Source organism: Metarhizium acridum (genome assembly GCF_019434415.1).
Source record: "Metarhizium acridum strain ARSEF 324 chromosome Unknown scaffold_1, whole genome shotgun sequence".
Classification (NCBI taxonomy): Eukaryota; Fungi; Ascomycota; class Sordariomycetes; order Hypocreales; family Clavicipitaceae; genus Metarhizium; species Metarhizium acridum.
Genome location: NW_027094015.1, coordinates 28,659 through 44,476, shown reverse-complemented (window position 1 = coordinate 44,476; position 15,818 = coordinate 28,659). Strand labels below are relative to the sequence as shown.

General features: G+C 22.2%; 1 protein-coding gene across 1 annotated transcript; it reads right to left on the bottom strand.

The window, feature by feature from the left end:
* Positions 1-13,389: 13,389 nt before the first annotated feature.
* J3458_000003 (uncharacterized protein) lies at positions 13,390-15,191 on the bottom strand. The gene is made up of 7 exons (XM_066115894.1): positions 14,805-15,191; positions 14,262-14,712; positions 14,154-14,193; positions 13,927-14,089; positions 13,668-13,872; positions 13,552-13,598; positions 13,390-13,479 (listed from the first exon to the last, which is right to left on the bottom strand). Exons 1-7 carry the CDS (start codon positions 15,105-15,107, stop codon positions 13,477-13,479), a joined length of 1,212 nt encoding a protein of 403 aa, XP_065977774.1. The 5' UTR covers positions 15,108-15,191; the 3' UTR covers positions 13,390-13,476.
* Positions 15,192-15,818: the final 627 nt, after the last annotated feature.

Here is a 15,818-nt window from a genome sequence, read left to right as displayed (position 1 = left end):
AAAACTATACTATAGTTAATACTCTATATATAAGAGATTAAATTATATTTTATACTTTAATTACTTTAACTTCTTTAAGAAAATTATTATTATATTAAAGAATATATTATAACTTCTTTTTATAATTATATATTCTTTAAGATATATTTATATAAATCTTAGAATAATTACCTTTAAAATAGCTTTTATATTACTTTTTATAAATAATATTTATACTTAGCTTATAAGCCTTATAATTTTAATTATAATTTTTTATTTAAGCCTTTTCTTAAAAAGAATTACTTATCTTTAACTATTAAGGTATATTTTAATTTAAATATCTCTTTTTATATTACTTTAAAGAATACTTTACGTATTATAATTAATTACTCTTATTCTTATAATAATAAGAGACTTATTAAAGCTATTACTTATAAAGTAATTAAGAAACTTAATAAAAAGATAAAGAAAAACGTTAAATTTAAGGTATAAGTAAAATAAGCTATATTCTATTAATACTTTAACTTTACTTTATATAATTAATTAATTTATATCTTATTTTATTAACTTTTATCTTTTTCTTAAGTACTTATATTATCTTTTCTTAATATTAATATCTTTTACTTCTTTTAGCTTATTTAATTTACTTTATAATATCTTTTATTAATTATAATTTATAAAAGATTTAAATAATATTAAGCTTTTTAATAAGAAGTTTTATCTTAAAGTAATAAAGCTTATTTACTTCTCTCTTTATAATTAATATAATAAATTAATTTAATAATTACCTCTTTAACCTATAATTATTCTTATAATATATTAAATTATTTAATCTCTTTATACCTTTAATTATTTTAGCTTTAAGTACTTATAATTAAGGTTAATTATTAAATAATTAAGTTTATTAATAATTAATATTATTAATTATAAATAATAATAAAATAACTTTTATTTTTAAGTTAAAACTTAATACTCTTAAACTTTATTTAATTATAAAGAATTAAAATTACTTATATTAAAGTTATACTTATATAAATTCTATATAATAATTATATAATTTTTAAAGTAAAATTATATATTTCTTATTAAACTTTTATTTTCTTAATATTAATTTATATAAGTTAAAATAAAGGTAAGTTCTTAGGTTTTTAAGTTATTTTAATAGTTCTTTTATTAATTTACTTATATTTAATATAAGTATTATCTTTTATCTTTTATTTTAAGCGTTTATTTCTTCTTTAATTAACGTTTTCTCACTTTTTAAAAGTACTTAAATATTATTAATATATTTATTAATTTTTCTTCTTTTAACTTTTATCTTTTACTTTAATTATAACTTTCTTCTTAAAATAAAATAATTAAGAATAATAATTTTATCTTTAAAATAAGTATTCTTAACTTTAATTAATTAATATATTTATTAAAATAAACTTATCTCTTTTTTTAATTATAATAAAAGATAATTTAATTATAAGGTATTATTATAAGTATTATTTAAGTAAAAGTGTAATCTTTACCTTTTTATCTTTAAGCTTCTTTACTTAATTCTTAATTAAATTAACTTGATCTTTAATTTTAATTATTTAATTACTTATATTATAAGTAAATTAGCTTAAGTAAAGTCTTTTAATCTTTTTATTACTCTTTATAATATTTAAATTTATCTTTTTTTATTCTTTTAATAGTTCATTATTTATTATAAAGAATTATTAATTATTTTTATTAAGCGTAAACTTCTTTAAATAATTGCTTAAGATTATTTTACTTAATATAACTTTATTTAATATTTTAATTTAATAAGCTCTTAAAATAATAGCGTAATTAATAATTTTAAATAAGCTATTTTATCTTATAATAAGCTTTTTAATTATAAATATATTAATACTTCTTTAAACGTTATAAATAAGTATAAGATTATTTAAATTTAATTAATCTTTATCTCTTTTAATTAACTTAACTTATAAGTAATTAATTCATTTAATTAATTTTCTTTTAAACTTATATAATTTTTTCTTAGCTTTTATAATATTTTTCGCTTTTTATTATAATAAGTATATCTTTACTTTAAAGAGATTTTATTTTAATTTTATTTTATTTTATTTAATTAGCTTTTAAGTAAAAAACTTAACTTTTAAAGGTAATATAAGCTTTTATTTATAAATAAAATAAAACGTGAATTTCTTATAAAAAGCTTAAATAATTATTTTATTTACTAGTAATACTCTTATTAAATATTAATATTATTTTTTAGCTAATTCTTTTATTTTAAATATAATTAAAGTTAAAGATTAATATTTAGCTTCTATAATTATATTAGCTTTTAAGTTATATTTAAATATTTAAATTTTATAAGCTTTAATATTCTTAAAAGCTTTCCTTAAATTATCTTATATTTTTAAGTTATTATTATAAATAATATACCTATAAACTTTAAATTTAATAAGTATTTTATTTAAAAACTTTTTTATTATTAACACGTTTACTTTATAAATTAATTTTACTTTAACTTAATTGATAAAATTATATTTAACTTTAAGTAAATAATTAAAATTATAATTAAATAATAAATATTAAGTATTAATATATATTTTACTTATAACGTTTTTAAGAGCTATTAATATTAATATTTCTTATAATTATTATAATATAAATTATTAATAAGTTTTATAATATATTATTATTTCTTTAATTATATTTTATATTATTTATTATTAATATTATTACTTAATTATTTAATAAATTATCTTAATACCTTTATAGCTTATAGTTTTATAAATCTTTTTAATTATTAATTATTAATAATTAAATTTATTAATTATTAATATTAATTCTTTTATTATTTTAATTAATCTCTTTTAAAGCTAATTATTTTTTATAAAGAATTACTTAACTTTTATTCTTAACTTTTTATATTTATTATTCTTAAAATTAATTAATCTTTTTAAGGTTAAGAGAAATTTTATAATTAAAAGGTATTTTAATAAGTAATTTTTATGCTTTTTTAACTTAAATATTAATATATTTAAATAAAAATTAATAAAATTCTTTATATTTTCTTGAACTTTTTAATTTATTTAATTTAATAAATTAAGTTCTTTTCTTAAAAGTTTATTTATAATTATATTAATTACTTTAAGAATATATTTAATTATAAAATTAAATAATAAAATATAATTAATTTATTTAATAATTAATAAGCTTAATATATTATTAATTACTTTATTAATTTAATAAATAAAAACTTAAAAGTTAATCTTAAAAATAAAGTAAATATTATATAAATAAATTTTAAGTTTTCTTAAAGTATAAATAATAGCCTTATACTTTTATTTTATAATATTATACTTTTGTTTAGGTTTTATTTATATTTTAATTTTATATTTTATAAAATAACGTTTCTCTTTAATAATTTATAATAAAGTATATTTTTATTTTATATTATTAATATTAATTATTAATATAATCTCTTTATAATTCTTTAAAAGATTAAGTTTTATAAGAATAAAAGCTTTTATTATTATATCTTTTAAGGTTTTTATTATTATTTATTAAGCTTTACTTTATTTTTATTTTATATTCTTTCTTAATAGTTTAATAATTAAGCTTATTATTTAAGTATATCTTTTAATTTATATCTTATAATAGTTTATTAACCCTTAAAAGAATCTTATATTCTTTTAATTTTTACATGTTTTTTATTTTAAAATCTTAAGTATTTTTACTTTAATAAGCTTTTATTTATACATTTTATAAATAAATTTTATTATAATAGCTATTTAATAATAGAACTTTAATTTTAATATTAATATAATATAATTTATTAGCTTAAAGTTTATAAGTACTTTATTAATATTAATTAAATATTTTAATATAAATTTTCTTACTTTTTATAGTATTTTTTTATTATTATAAATAATAATAGATTCTTTTATTATTATAATATTTATAAAGAAAGTATATATATTTAATATAAGATTATATAAAATTCTTTTTATAATTCTTAAAAATTAAGCTATTCAGTTTATAGCTTCTTATAATAATATATATAATTATAATAAATCTATTAACGTAAAAATTATAATTATATTCTTACTTACTTTTATAAGAATTACTTAATTATAGCTTAAAAGTAAGTTTATAATAAAAAGAATCTTATATATATTAAATCTTTTATTAAATTTATTTACTTTTAATAAGATATAAGTATTTTATATTATAACTTTATTATAATTAATTATTAAAAGAATAAAATATACTTCTTTATTCTTTTTTCTTATAAGAAAGTAAAAATTCTAATATAACTTATAACTTTCTTTTAAATACTTATACTTTATCTTTTTCTTTAATAATTTAATTAATTTAACTTAAGATTTTAATAATATAAGAATTAATTTTACTTTTTATACTTTATATTTAATTACCTTAATAACTTAAAGAAGTATAATAATAAAATTTACTTTATTATAATAAAATAAGTCTTATATAAAAGCTAATTTATAATTTTTAAGAATAGTCTTAAAAATATAAACTTTCTTTAATTATAAGAAGTTTTTAATCTCTTTAAGTACTTAATTAAATATCTTTTAATTTATTTTAAATTCTTTTAATTATTTAAAGAATCTTTTTATAATATATTTTAAGTATTTATTATCTTTTTTAATTTAATCTTTAACTTATTTTTATTTCTTAGTTTTTTAATTATAATTATCTTTTAAGATTAATTTATTTAATAAAATATTATCTTTTAATTATACTTTATTAGCTTTTCTCTTATATATAATATTTACTTAAAGATTAATTACTTATATCTTTTATAGCTTTTTATTATTACCTTTATTTACTTACTTTATTTTTAATATACTTTTTTAATTATTAAAGCTAATATTTTCTTTTCTTTTTTAATAAATAAAGAAATAAACTTTTCTTTAAGTTTTTCTTTTAATAGCTTATAGAATTTATTATAAGTATTAAATTCTATATTAAAGGTTAAAGATATAGAAATAACTCTCTTTTCTCTCTCTTTTAATACTTTCTTTAATATTATTATATTATTTCTTTTATTATAAATTCTTATCTTTTTAATCTTTTTAATTAAGCTATTAATTAAGATTTTAATAATATTAGATTATAATTAAAGTTATTAGCTTATATATTAATATATATAAAATTATAAAATATATTTAATGGTTTAATTTTACTCTTATAAAGTTTTATTTTTAAGAATAAGTCTCTCTTATTATTTATAATTTATATAATAATATTAATTACTTATAAATTAATTAATATAAACCCTTTTTCATATATTTTAAGCTTATTTTAATTATTAAAAGCTAAGTAAGTTAATTAATTTTTAATATATTTAATTATTATTAAGTTTATTTTAACTTATATTATAATTATTTAATTATTATTTAATACTTATTTTAACGTATTTAACTTACTTAAATTAAATAAAGTTAATATTTTATTATATATTCCTTATATTTAATATAATATAAGTAATATTTAATTACATTTAATTTTATTTAATACTTTAATATTAGGTAAATAATAGTTTTTTACTTATATATTCTCTTACTTTTTTAGTGTTTTTTAATTATGAAAATTAAATAATTTAAAAAATTTTAATATTTTTATTATAAGTAAATAAGTTTTTAATTATATTTTATTAATTATATTTAATACTTTTTATATAATTAATTTTATTACTTAAAATATAATACGTATAATATTAAATTTATATTAAAGAAGTAACTTTTTACTCTTTTTATTATAATTAAATAATACTTAAGTAAGTTTTATAAATAATATACTTAAAATTAATAAAATATAAATAATATTTAATATAATATACAAATAAATTAAAGTTTATATATTTTTAAGGTAAAGATAAGTTTTTATCTTTTTATATATATATATAATTTTATTAAAAAATAAAATTATAAATATATTTTCTATAAGTATATATATCTTTAATTTTACTTAAAGAGTAAACTTTATACTAATAATATTTTCTTATAAGCTATTATTTATTAAGATATATATAAAAGATACTCTCTTATAATTAAGTTATACTTATAAGTATAATAACTTTTATATATACTTAAAAATCTCTTTAAGTTATAAAATTAAGTTTACTTTAATTTAATAATTAATTAATTTAAGTATACTTTAAAGTCTCTTTATAAGTAATACTTAAAGTTTAACGTTTATACTTATTAAAAATATATTATTTTTTTTCTTTAAGATTTTTATTATATTTTAATTATTTTTAATATAATTCTTTATAATTAATATTATATTAAATATTAAAATTACTTAATTTAATTTTAAAGTATTTTTATTTATAAATTTAATAGGTTTTTTTAGAAGAGTTATTAATTTTCTATTATATTACTTAATATTATTAATATTATTAATATAATTATTAATTTTATTTTTTATTAAAGTTATAAGACTTAAAAGTAATTAATATAAGTCTTTTAATAAAACGTTAATTTTTTTAAAGAGTATTTCTTTATATAATTATATTATAATTCTTTTAATTAAATAATTTTTCTTTAATTATATTATTTATACTTATTTATTAGTCTTATCTTTAATAAATTTAATTATTTTTAACTTAACTTTATTATTTCAAGTTATAATTTTACTCTTTTTATTTTTATTCTTAATATTATTTTAATTATCTTTAAGCTTTACTTACTTATATATATTTATATTTATTAAAAGATTAACTTTAAATTTAAAATTACAAGTTTAAGTGCTTTTTATTATATAAGTTTTAAATATAATAATTATTATAATAAATAAAAGTTTAATTAAAAGTAAATTATAAGAATTACTTTTTTTTAATATTTACTTAAATATATTAAATTTACTTTAACTTTTTTTATAATATTTTAACATCTTTTTATAATATATTTTATTTCTTTAATAAAGTATCTTTAAAGTATTTCACTTAATTTAAGTATATATAAACGTATATATTTAAAAATAATTTAATTTAAAATATAATAAGCTTTTTTATATAACTTTTAATAATAAAAAATTAAAATAAAAGTTATAATAATATTATATATTTTTATACTTTAATATTAATTATAAGAATACGTATATTTACGTTATATTAGGTAAAGTTAAGTATTTAATTATACTTTAAGTAAAGATATTTATTAAAGAAATATCTTATATTATTATAATAATAATATTAAATCTTTTAATATTCTTTTATATAAATATAATTAATTTTAAAGTAATTATTATTACTATTATTATTTAATTCTTTATTCTTAAAAATTAAATATAATTAAATTAAATTAATTTTTAATTACTTTAATTAAGCTTATTACTTTCTTAAAGTAAGTTCTTTTAATATTACTTAAGTTATTCTCTTAAATTAATTTCCCTTTTAACTTACTTAATTAACGTAATTTTTATTTTTTTAAGTTACTTTATAATTTTATTTATTTAATTAAAAGAAGAATTAATAATAAAGTTAAATTCTTTACTCTCTCTTTAATTTTTATTTACTTTTTTAAATATAAATTTATTTTAATATAAGCTTTACTTCTTATAATTATTTAAGTTACTCTTAGAAATATCTTTTTTTAATTTATAAATAATCTTTAAGATATACCTTTAATTTTAAAGTAAGTACCTTAATTTTAATATAATTAAGTTATAATTTATAAGCTTAAGCTTAACTTATATATACTTATTTAACTTACTTTAAAGTATAATATACTTCTTTAAGATAATTTTACTTTATAAATACTCTTTCTTATTTATTTATAAAGCTTATAATTAAATAATTAAGTAAAGCTTTATATAAGATATTTAATTAAAAGATAAATTTTATTTATATAAAAGGTTTAGCTTTACTTTATAAGCTTTAATAAAGGTATAATTAATAAAGAGTCTTAAAAATCTCTTTTAAATACTAGATATTAAGACTTTTTAGCTTATTTATTATAATTTTTATTTAATTTTAATTAATTATATTATATTATAAGAGAAGTTTTTTCTTAGCTTTATTTTAATTATTAATAATTATAAGAGTTTTAATACACGTTCTTTTAAAAGAAGTAATATTACATTTTAATATTTTTATTTACTTTTTCTTTAAAATAAATAAGATAATTATTTTCTTTTTAAATTCCTTTAAAAAGTTAAAGATATTCTCTTTATTAAAGAGTTTAACTTTAAAGGCTTTTTAAAACGGAATTAAAATTTCTTATTTACTTAAAGCTTTCTTATTTATTTATTTATTTAAGTACCTTAAAGCTATTATAAGCTATTCTAGTACTTTTACATATAATTTAAGTGGGAAAACCCTTTATATAAAAAGAAAAACCCCCTTACTTTTATTTTAAGTTATCTTTACCTTACTATAACCTATAATTATATAAAGCGTATTTTAAATTATATAGCTTAAAGATACTTATTAAGCTAGCTATTCTAATAATAGTTTATTAAAGCGTATATAATAAAGGTTTAAGCTAAGTTTAAATTAGCTTTAATATACTAGTTAGGTAATTATCTTAATATCTAGGTATTTAAGGCTATTATATAGTTTTCTTTAAGTGTTATATTATATTATCCTATTTTAGGCTTAATATAACGCTATATCTTAAATATTTTTAGTATAATTAATATATTATAATAAACTTTACTTTATTCTTACTTTTAAGGCTACCTAATTAAGCTTAGCTAGCTACTATTAGTTATTTAAGGCTTATTATCGCTTTTATAAGAGCTTTAAATTAAGCTATTAATTTTCCTTTCTTTCTTTCTTCTTTAAACCCTTAATTTTTATATGTATAGCCTCTTTTTATAGCCTTTAATATTAAGCTAGCCTTATAATAGCTCTTAGCTTTCTTTATAAGCTTATTAAAGCTATACTTATATTAGCTTATTTTTTAGGCGTTTTTTAGGTAGATTTAATTAACGCGTATCGTTTTTTTAAGCTTTTTCTCGTCTCTTATAACTCTTATAAGCTTTTTTTAATTTAAGGTAAGTTCTTACCTAATACTAGCTTAACGTTAAATGTCTCTCTCTCTTATCTCGTTTACTATTTTTAATCGTGTATTAGTCTATTCTACTCTATACGTTTACCCGACTCTAGCCTAGTCTTAATATCTTTCCACTAATATTTTAAAGCTTTCTTAAGAATTTTAATAAATCCCTTAAAGTTAAAGCTTATATTAATAAATAAGATAAGGTTTTATTAGCTTATAACTTTAAATAAGTTTTTATTATAAATTATAATAAAATTAATTAATTTTAAAACGTTTAACTTTTTAATTATAAGCTTTTTTTTCTTTAAGTTAAGTTTTTAAAGAGAGTATTATTAATAAAAATATAAGTTTTTCTTAATAACTTCTTATTAATTAATAATAAATAAATTAATAAAATCTTTTCTTTTAAATTATTTTTAATTATTTAATTAATTATATTTAAGAAATATTTATATTAATTTACTTAACTTAAAAATAAGCTTTTATATCTCTTTTAAAGATAATTTTATTATAAAAATAATCTTATAAATTAAAATAATAAACGTTATAATATTATTTCTTATAATTAATTATAAGATTATAATTATTAGAAATATTATAAGAAATATTATATTCTTTTAATTAATTAATTAATTCTTTCTCTTTTTAATTCTTTTTTAATTAATTTAAGTTATTTTACTAAAAGTTTTCTTTTTAATTATAAGTTTATTAATATTTAAGAAGTAAGTGTATTCTTATTTTAATTAAAAACCTTTAAGATAACTTTTTCTTTTTAACTTTATTATAATAATCTTTATTTTATTATAATTTCTTTTTACTTAATTAAATAATTTAAATTATTTTTATAATTTACTTATTATTTCTTTCTTAGTTTTAATTTATTTTATTATAATTATAATTCTTTATATTCTTTTAAACGTAAATATTATTAAGCCTTTATATTTATTTTAATTTATTTTTATAATAATTAAAAAGTACCTTTTATAAGAGATTAAATAATTTTTTCTTAATAAAAATATTACTTAAGTAAAACTATTATTTTTATTAACTTAAATGTAATATATATATATATTAATAACTTTATATATAATATTATAATTTAATTACTTTTTAATTCTTATAACTTACTTTTTAAAGCTAATAAGATTCTTAAATAAGTAATAAATTAATTTAAATAAAGTAATTAAATACTTTTAAAATACTTATAATTTTAATTATATATATTATAAGTTATAGTTTATAATAAGCGTAAATAAGTAATTAAATAATATAAATAATTTAATTATATAATATAAGTTTATATAAAGTTAATTAAATAACTTAATAAAACATTAATAAAAGATCTTATAAACTTATTATAAAAGTAAAACTTATTAAATTAAAGACTTAAGCGTATACTTATCCTCTTATACTAATAATATAGCTATAATTAAATGCACTATTTAACTTTCTTTAACTTATAAGCATAAATGCCGCCACACAATCCTTACCGATCGGTGGTCGTGAGAGATAGAAAAAGCTAAGATCTGTCGATGGACCTCGCCTTCGCGCTTAACAGCACGAAAGAGTTCTGTGATAGCCCGCACTACTAGAGTCATGCTATAGGCATTCTATCGATCGGCTACATCTAGCGCCGCGGCGCCACACTTTACCTCACACGCTAGGAACGGGAAGTACATGTAGTATGTCGCCATGAAAAAGGACTGGCCTCCTCCGCTAATAAAGTCGCCAATAAAAGGTGACAGCTTAGCTAGCTAGTCTCTGTTAAATGCCTCTCGTTTAAACCCTACAGAATAGTCAGGTTAAGGGCGAGTCCCTGTCAACGGGATGCAGTTGTTCCAGCCTTTATTGACACTTTCTATTAATATGTCAAGGTGTCTGGCGCCGAATGTGGCAAGACTCTCTGCGGAGGGAACTATGAACCGAGAAATATCTTAAATAACCCGAGCCTCGTTTTTATTATAGATTTTTTTGGCAAGCGGCTTTAAAAATGTCGTCTCGGAATAAAGAGTCTACTACTGGAACCGCCTGCTGTGCCTTAAGAAGAGTTTTAGAAAGGGCTTTACTTGAACTTATAATATTAAGGCTAGACTTAACTATAAAGCTGCCTTTAGTCGCTATAAGAGTTTCATAGCGCGGGTCTTGGCAAGGGGCGCTCTTTTCTTCCCTCGGCCGCTGATCACTCGGCGTTAACGAAGCAGAGTTTAATCGCTTGTGACTAAGAGACGGTAAAGATTTTTTCCGGGCGAGTAAATGCTCTATTTTGGATTCAAAGTATTCTCGCGGCCACTCTCTTTCTCTTACCCAAAATCTAATTAGATTGAATGGTTCGGAGTTATCGCCGTGATTAGTCGCAGCCTTATTTAAATTCTGCTATACAAGGGACAATCGCGCCGATCGACGTGGCGGCTTTTTAATGGAGTCTGGCTCTTTATCAGTAGCATTAATGGGTCGTTTCGTACCACGCTTATCAGTGGTTATAAAGTCCTGTAATACTTAATTTCCAAGTTTACACGGCGCGTAGATATAGGACGATAGTACCTGTTGAGATGAGCTCTTCTTTTTAGAAGATGAAGATGAATCTGGTTGACTGCAGTCAATGCATTGTGGAGTCTGACCCAGGCGGGATCGTGCTGTCTGGGGGCGGTTTAGCTTTTGAATGCCTCGGGGTCGCTTGCCTGTGTATTATTAGTCGAGATGTTATTTGGCGCGTTATGAAACACAGACCCTGATTCTTTGACGCTGACGGTGCGCGGCCCCTTTGCGCGGCCAACTGTGCTCGAGTGTGAGCCATGACTAGAGTGTAAAAACGGGTACCCGTGGGCACCCGTGGGTATCCAAGTTTTTCTTAGGTTATTCGTGGGCTACCTAATTTATTATATAGGTAATTTAGGTATACTATAAGTAACTTAATATAAAGATAAGTACCTTATAAATACCTATAAACGTATAATAATATAATATAATAATATAAATTAATTTTTTTAAATTAATTATAATAATTAATTATAATAATTAACGTTAACTCTTTAATATTTAATTATATTTATAATAAGTCTTAAGTTTAAAGTATAAAGTAAGTTATATAAGTCTTATTTAAGTACCTAAAAACACTTAATATTTTTAATAGATAATTATAAGTATCTTATTTTCCCTTATAAATTTATTTAAGTCTTTTTTTCCTACCTATTACCTACCTAAAGCCTACGAGTAAGCAACCCACACGGGTACCCGTGGACCTTTTACACCTAGCCATAACAATGGGAAACGTTAACTGGTTAGTTTATACGAAGTTGGCTACTTGACCCGCGCTAGGAGCCTAGACACGTGCTCACTGCTGGGTGCTTCATATCACGGGACTCCACCCTGCCCTCGTCGGGGATAACAGAAACACGGTAACTGCGAAATGGCTTGCGGATGTCCGTCCCTCTGCCTCACAGTTTTCTTATATACCAGACCCGTTGACAACTAAGGCCCTAATCCTATAAGCCGCGGCTGATTATCAGCTGGCTGAAGAAGATATATTACGATAATAGGGGTTTTCCCTTGTATTACTTTACTAGGTTTAGCTTATTAATAGTATAATAATATATTTAGCACGTTTTTAGAAATTACTTTTAGCTTTTAAAATTAACTAAAAACTTTCTTTTATAGGTATTTACGTGGTTTGTATTAGTGTAATATATTATAAATAAAGAGTTATAAATAATATAAGTTTTATTTATAACTTAATATATATATATTTCTTACTAAAAATAGGTAAGCGCTATAATTATACGTGTTATATAGTGTTTTTAGCTAGCTAACGGTTAATCGCGGTTTATAGAATTAGGACCTAAGTAAGCTAGCCACTTAATTTTCCATAAAATTCCGAGACACTTTTAAAGCTTTAAAATCTAATAATATTAATATTAAATCAAATAAATTAATAATTAACTTATTAATTAACCTATTTTTAAAAAAAAAAACGGGCTAGATAGAGAGTGTCTAGTAACACTATATTTTAGCCGTACCTAGCGGAACCTAGGCCAGGGAACCGTAAGTTAAAGTCCGTAACTAACCACGCAAGATACTATAAGTACACGCATTGCGATGCGTTAGACATACTAGCTAATATATTAATTTATTTTTATTTTAAGGAAAAACAAAGTTTTAATAAAAGATTTCTATTTCAATAAAAATCATTATTTTTATTATTACCTCTTTTTTTATCTCTCTTAAATATATTCTTTAATAAAAACGCCGTGTATTTTCTTTATAATTCTATAATAATAAAGATGTTATTATATGATATTATGCATTCGCCAAGTGGAAAGCTGGAAATCACATCAATGCCAAAAGAATTACAACAGATATAAGTGAGCATTTGAGTATTAACGAATCTCAGCCTCTGGGAACACAAAGTCATACATCATCTGGGCTTAGGAGCAGCCAAGTTAGTGAGAGTGAATGTCTTGCTATACACCAAGCCTTTCTGTTACTGACCCTTCCCCATCGCCTCAATTTTCATTAGTGCATCTTCCAGCTCAGAGATATACTCCGCAATGCTCACAGACTTTGGTTCGTCGCTAAGATAAGCATTCTCAATATAGTTGCTCGCTGGGAAACATGTAGTCATTAGCATCGTGGCTCGTCAATGTGTTCTCGCATCTTTGGCCTTTCACGTACCGTAATCCTTCAGCTCGTTCCATTCGTCAACAATGCCCTGCAACTGAGGCCTTGTGATCAACATTGGCGGAATATTGTCCGTATCGAACTCGATCAAATCCTTGATGGCCGTGAGATCCGTTTCCATGCTCTTCCAAGCCCCCTGGAGCTTTTGCAATGTTTTGATAGCAGGCCCGATTTCTGTACCGAGGTCCTTGACTTGGCGCTGCAATTAATTAGACTTGGGCGTAAGCAGACGGTTGGCAAGTGCCACACTTACACTTATGAACTTGAGATTTGTTTCCAGGCGAGATGCAGTCTTCATCTTGGATTCATAGTCGTCCAGCACCTTCTTGACCTTTTCCATGGCTTCTTTCAATCTCTTGATGGCCTTCTTTGCTTCCACGATAATGCCAGTACCGATTGCAGTGCCGATTGGCCAACTTGTGATGCTGGGTTAGCCACTGGCATCTTTTCATCGTACATTGAGCTATTGTGTCCACTTACACCCACATGTACTTCGGAGCATCCTTGATTGCTTGGTTCTCTTCAACGGCGTAATGCCCAGTTAGCAAGGTAGTCTAGGAGGGATTCAGGTGTGTTTTTATGTCTTACTTCCATCAATTTGTCCCTGCAAGTCATCGATCTCTGCTCGTGCGTCCTCGATTTTCGCTTTCATACTTTCAATGTCGTTGCCCTCCTTCTTCAACTGCGCCTCAAGAGAGTTTGCATTAGTTTCCACAGCGAGGCCGTGTTGCTCGCACACTCTTTCAAAAGCTCCGAGTCCTGTAAGCGCTTCCTGCGCACCAGCCTGCAACTCGCCTAGCTTTCTAAGCTCGGCGTCGACGGTGAACTGGATGCTTTCCTTCAATTCTGCGAGTTTATCCTTGTCTGGGTTTGGCTTCTTGTTTTCTTCGTGGTAGTCCCCAATGAACTTCAACATGAGCACATAGTACGAGGTACTTTCTTTTCCGCCCGACATGGTGGCGTAGGACTTGATATCCCCGGCAATATCAACAATTCTGTTCCATGTTACATCCTTGAATTGCGTGCAGTCATTTTTAATCTGTTTTGTTGGTTAGAGTGTCAAGTGCCGCCTTTACCAGTGATTGAAGAAGACAGGTCGGATGGTGTGGCTGAACGGATTAGAATACACACCGAAGTATAAGTTTTAAGAAGAGATTCCAGTTCTTTTCCGAGGGCAGCACTGATTTCACCCGGCGTGTCCGAGATTCCTAACCATCTGAGATACTCTGAACGAGTGGTTTGGAGTTTCCTTCCCGTGCCCAGAAATCGGTTCAGCGCTTTCATATCGGAAGCATCGAAAACGAAGGCTTTGTCGTCGTCGTCGTCGTCGTCGTCTTGGGCCCCCTTCTTGCCACTGCGGTTGTCCACGTACATTCCCCTGGGGGAAAATACGGACGGATCCGTAATTGGCTGCCTGGGGTCGAAGCCAGTCATTTTCAGGAAAAGGAGTAATCTGGAGAGTAAATACGATGCTGGTCAGTGATTGAACACACGGCCAGGTCGCAAATATTATCACAGTATCTACTACAACGAGATTTACATCGTAGGTTCCAGCTCTCTTCCTCTCTCTCTCTCTCTATATATATATATATTTGCTAGGATGCAAAAGTGCTCGCTGTCTCACGGAGGTGCCGATGACATTGACTCCTCGTACACTCTGTCGAAATCTCGGTCTCGCCCTCAGGCGTACTAATGGTAGCAGTAGCATGCCTGCATGCTTTATCAGCATATTGTAACCTACCTCTTTCTCCGAAACACGCATGAGAGCATGCATAATCTTCTGTCTCATCATTTGTGTCGGTGAACGTGCATGAGCTGAGAATGCAGATGCGGCAGCATGGCATCCTTGCCGAGTCTGGTGACTTCTGCGGCACGAAAATCTTGCTTTTTCCCACAACGGCTGCATTCTTGACACATTTACGGAGTATTTACACTCCTAATGGTACCACCACGTACAGATGGTCATATTTAGTGACGGAACAGAAGTAACCTTAGGCAAGCCACGCAAGTAAATCCTGAACTGAAATATGTAAGTGGCCGTTCCGGTGAGTTCTGGGGGGGGGATGTCCACCATCGGGGTCCTGCCACGTTGCCCGACCACTGCTTGGCAATAACAACAAGCCATGATAGCCCGCAGTCCATACT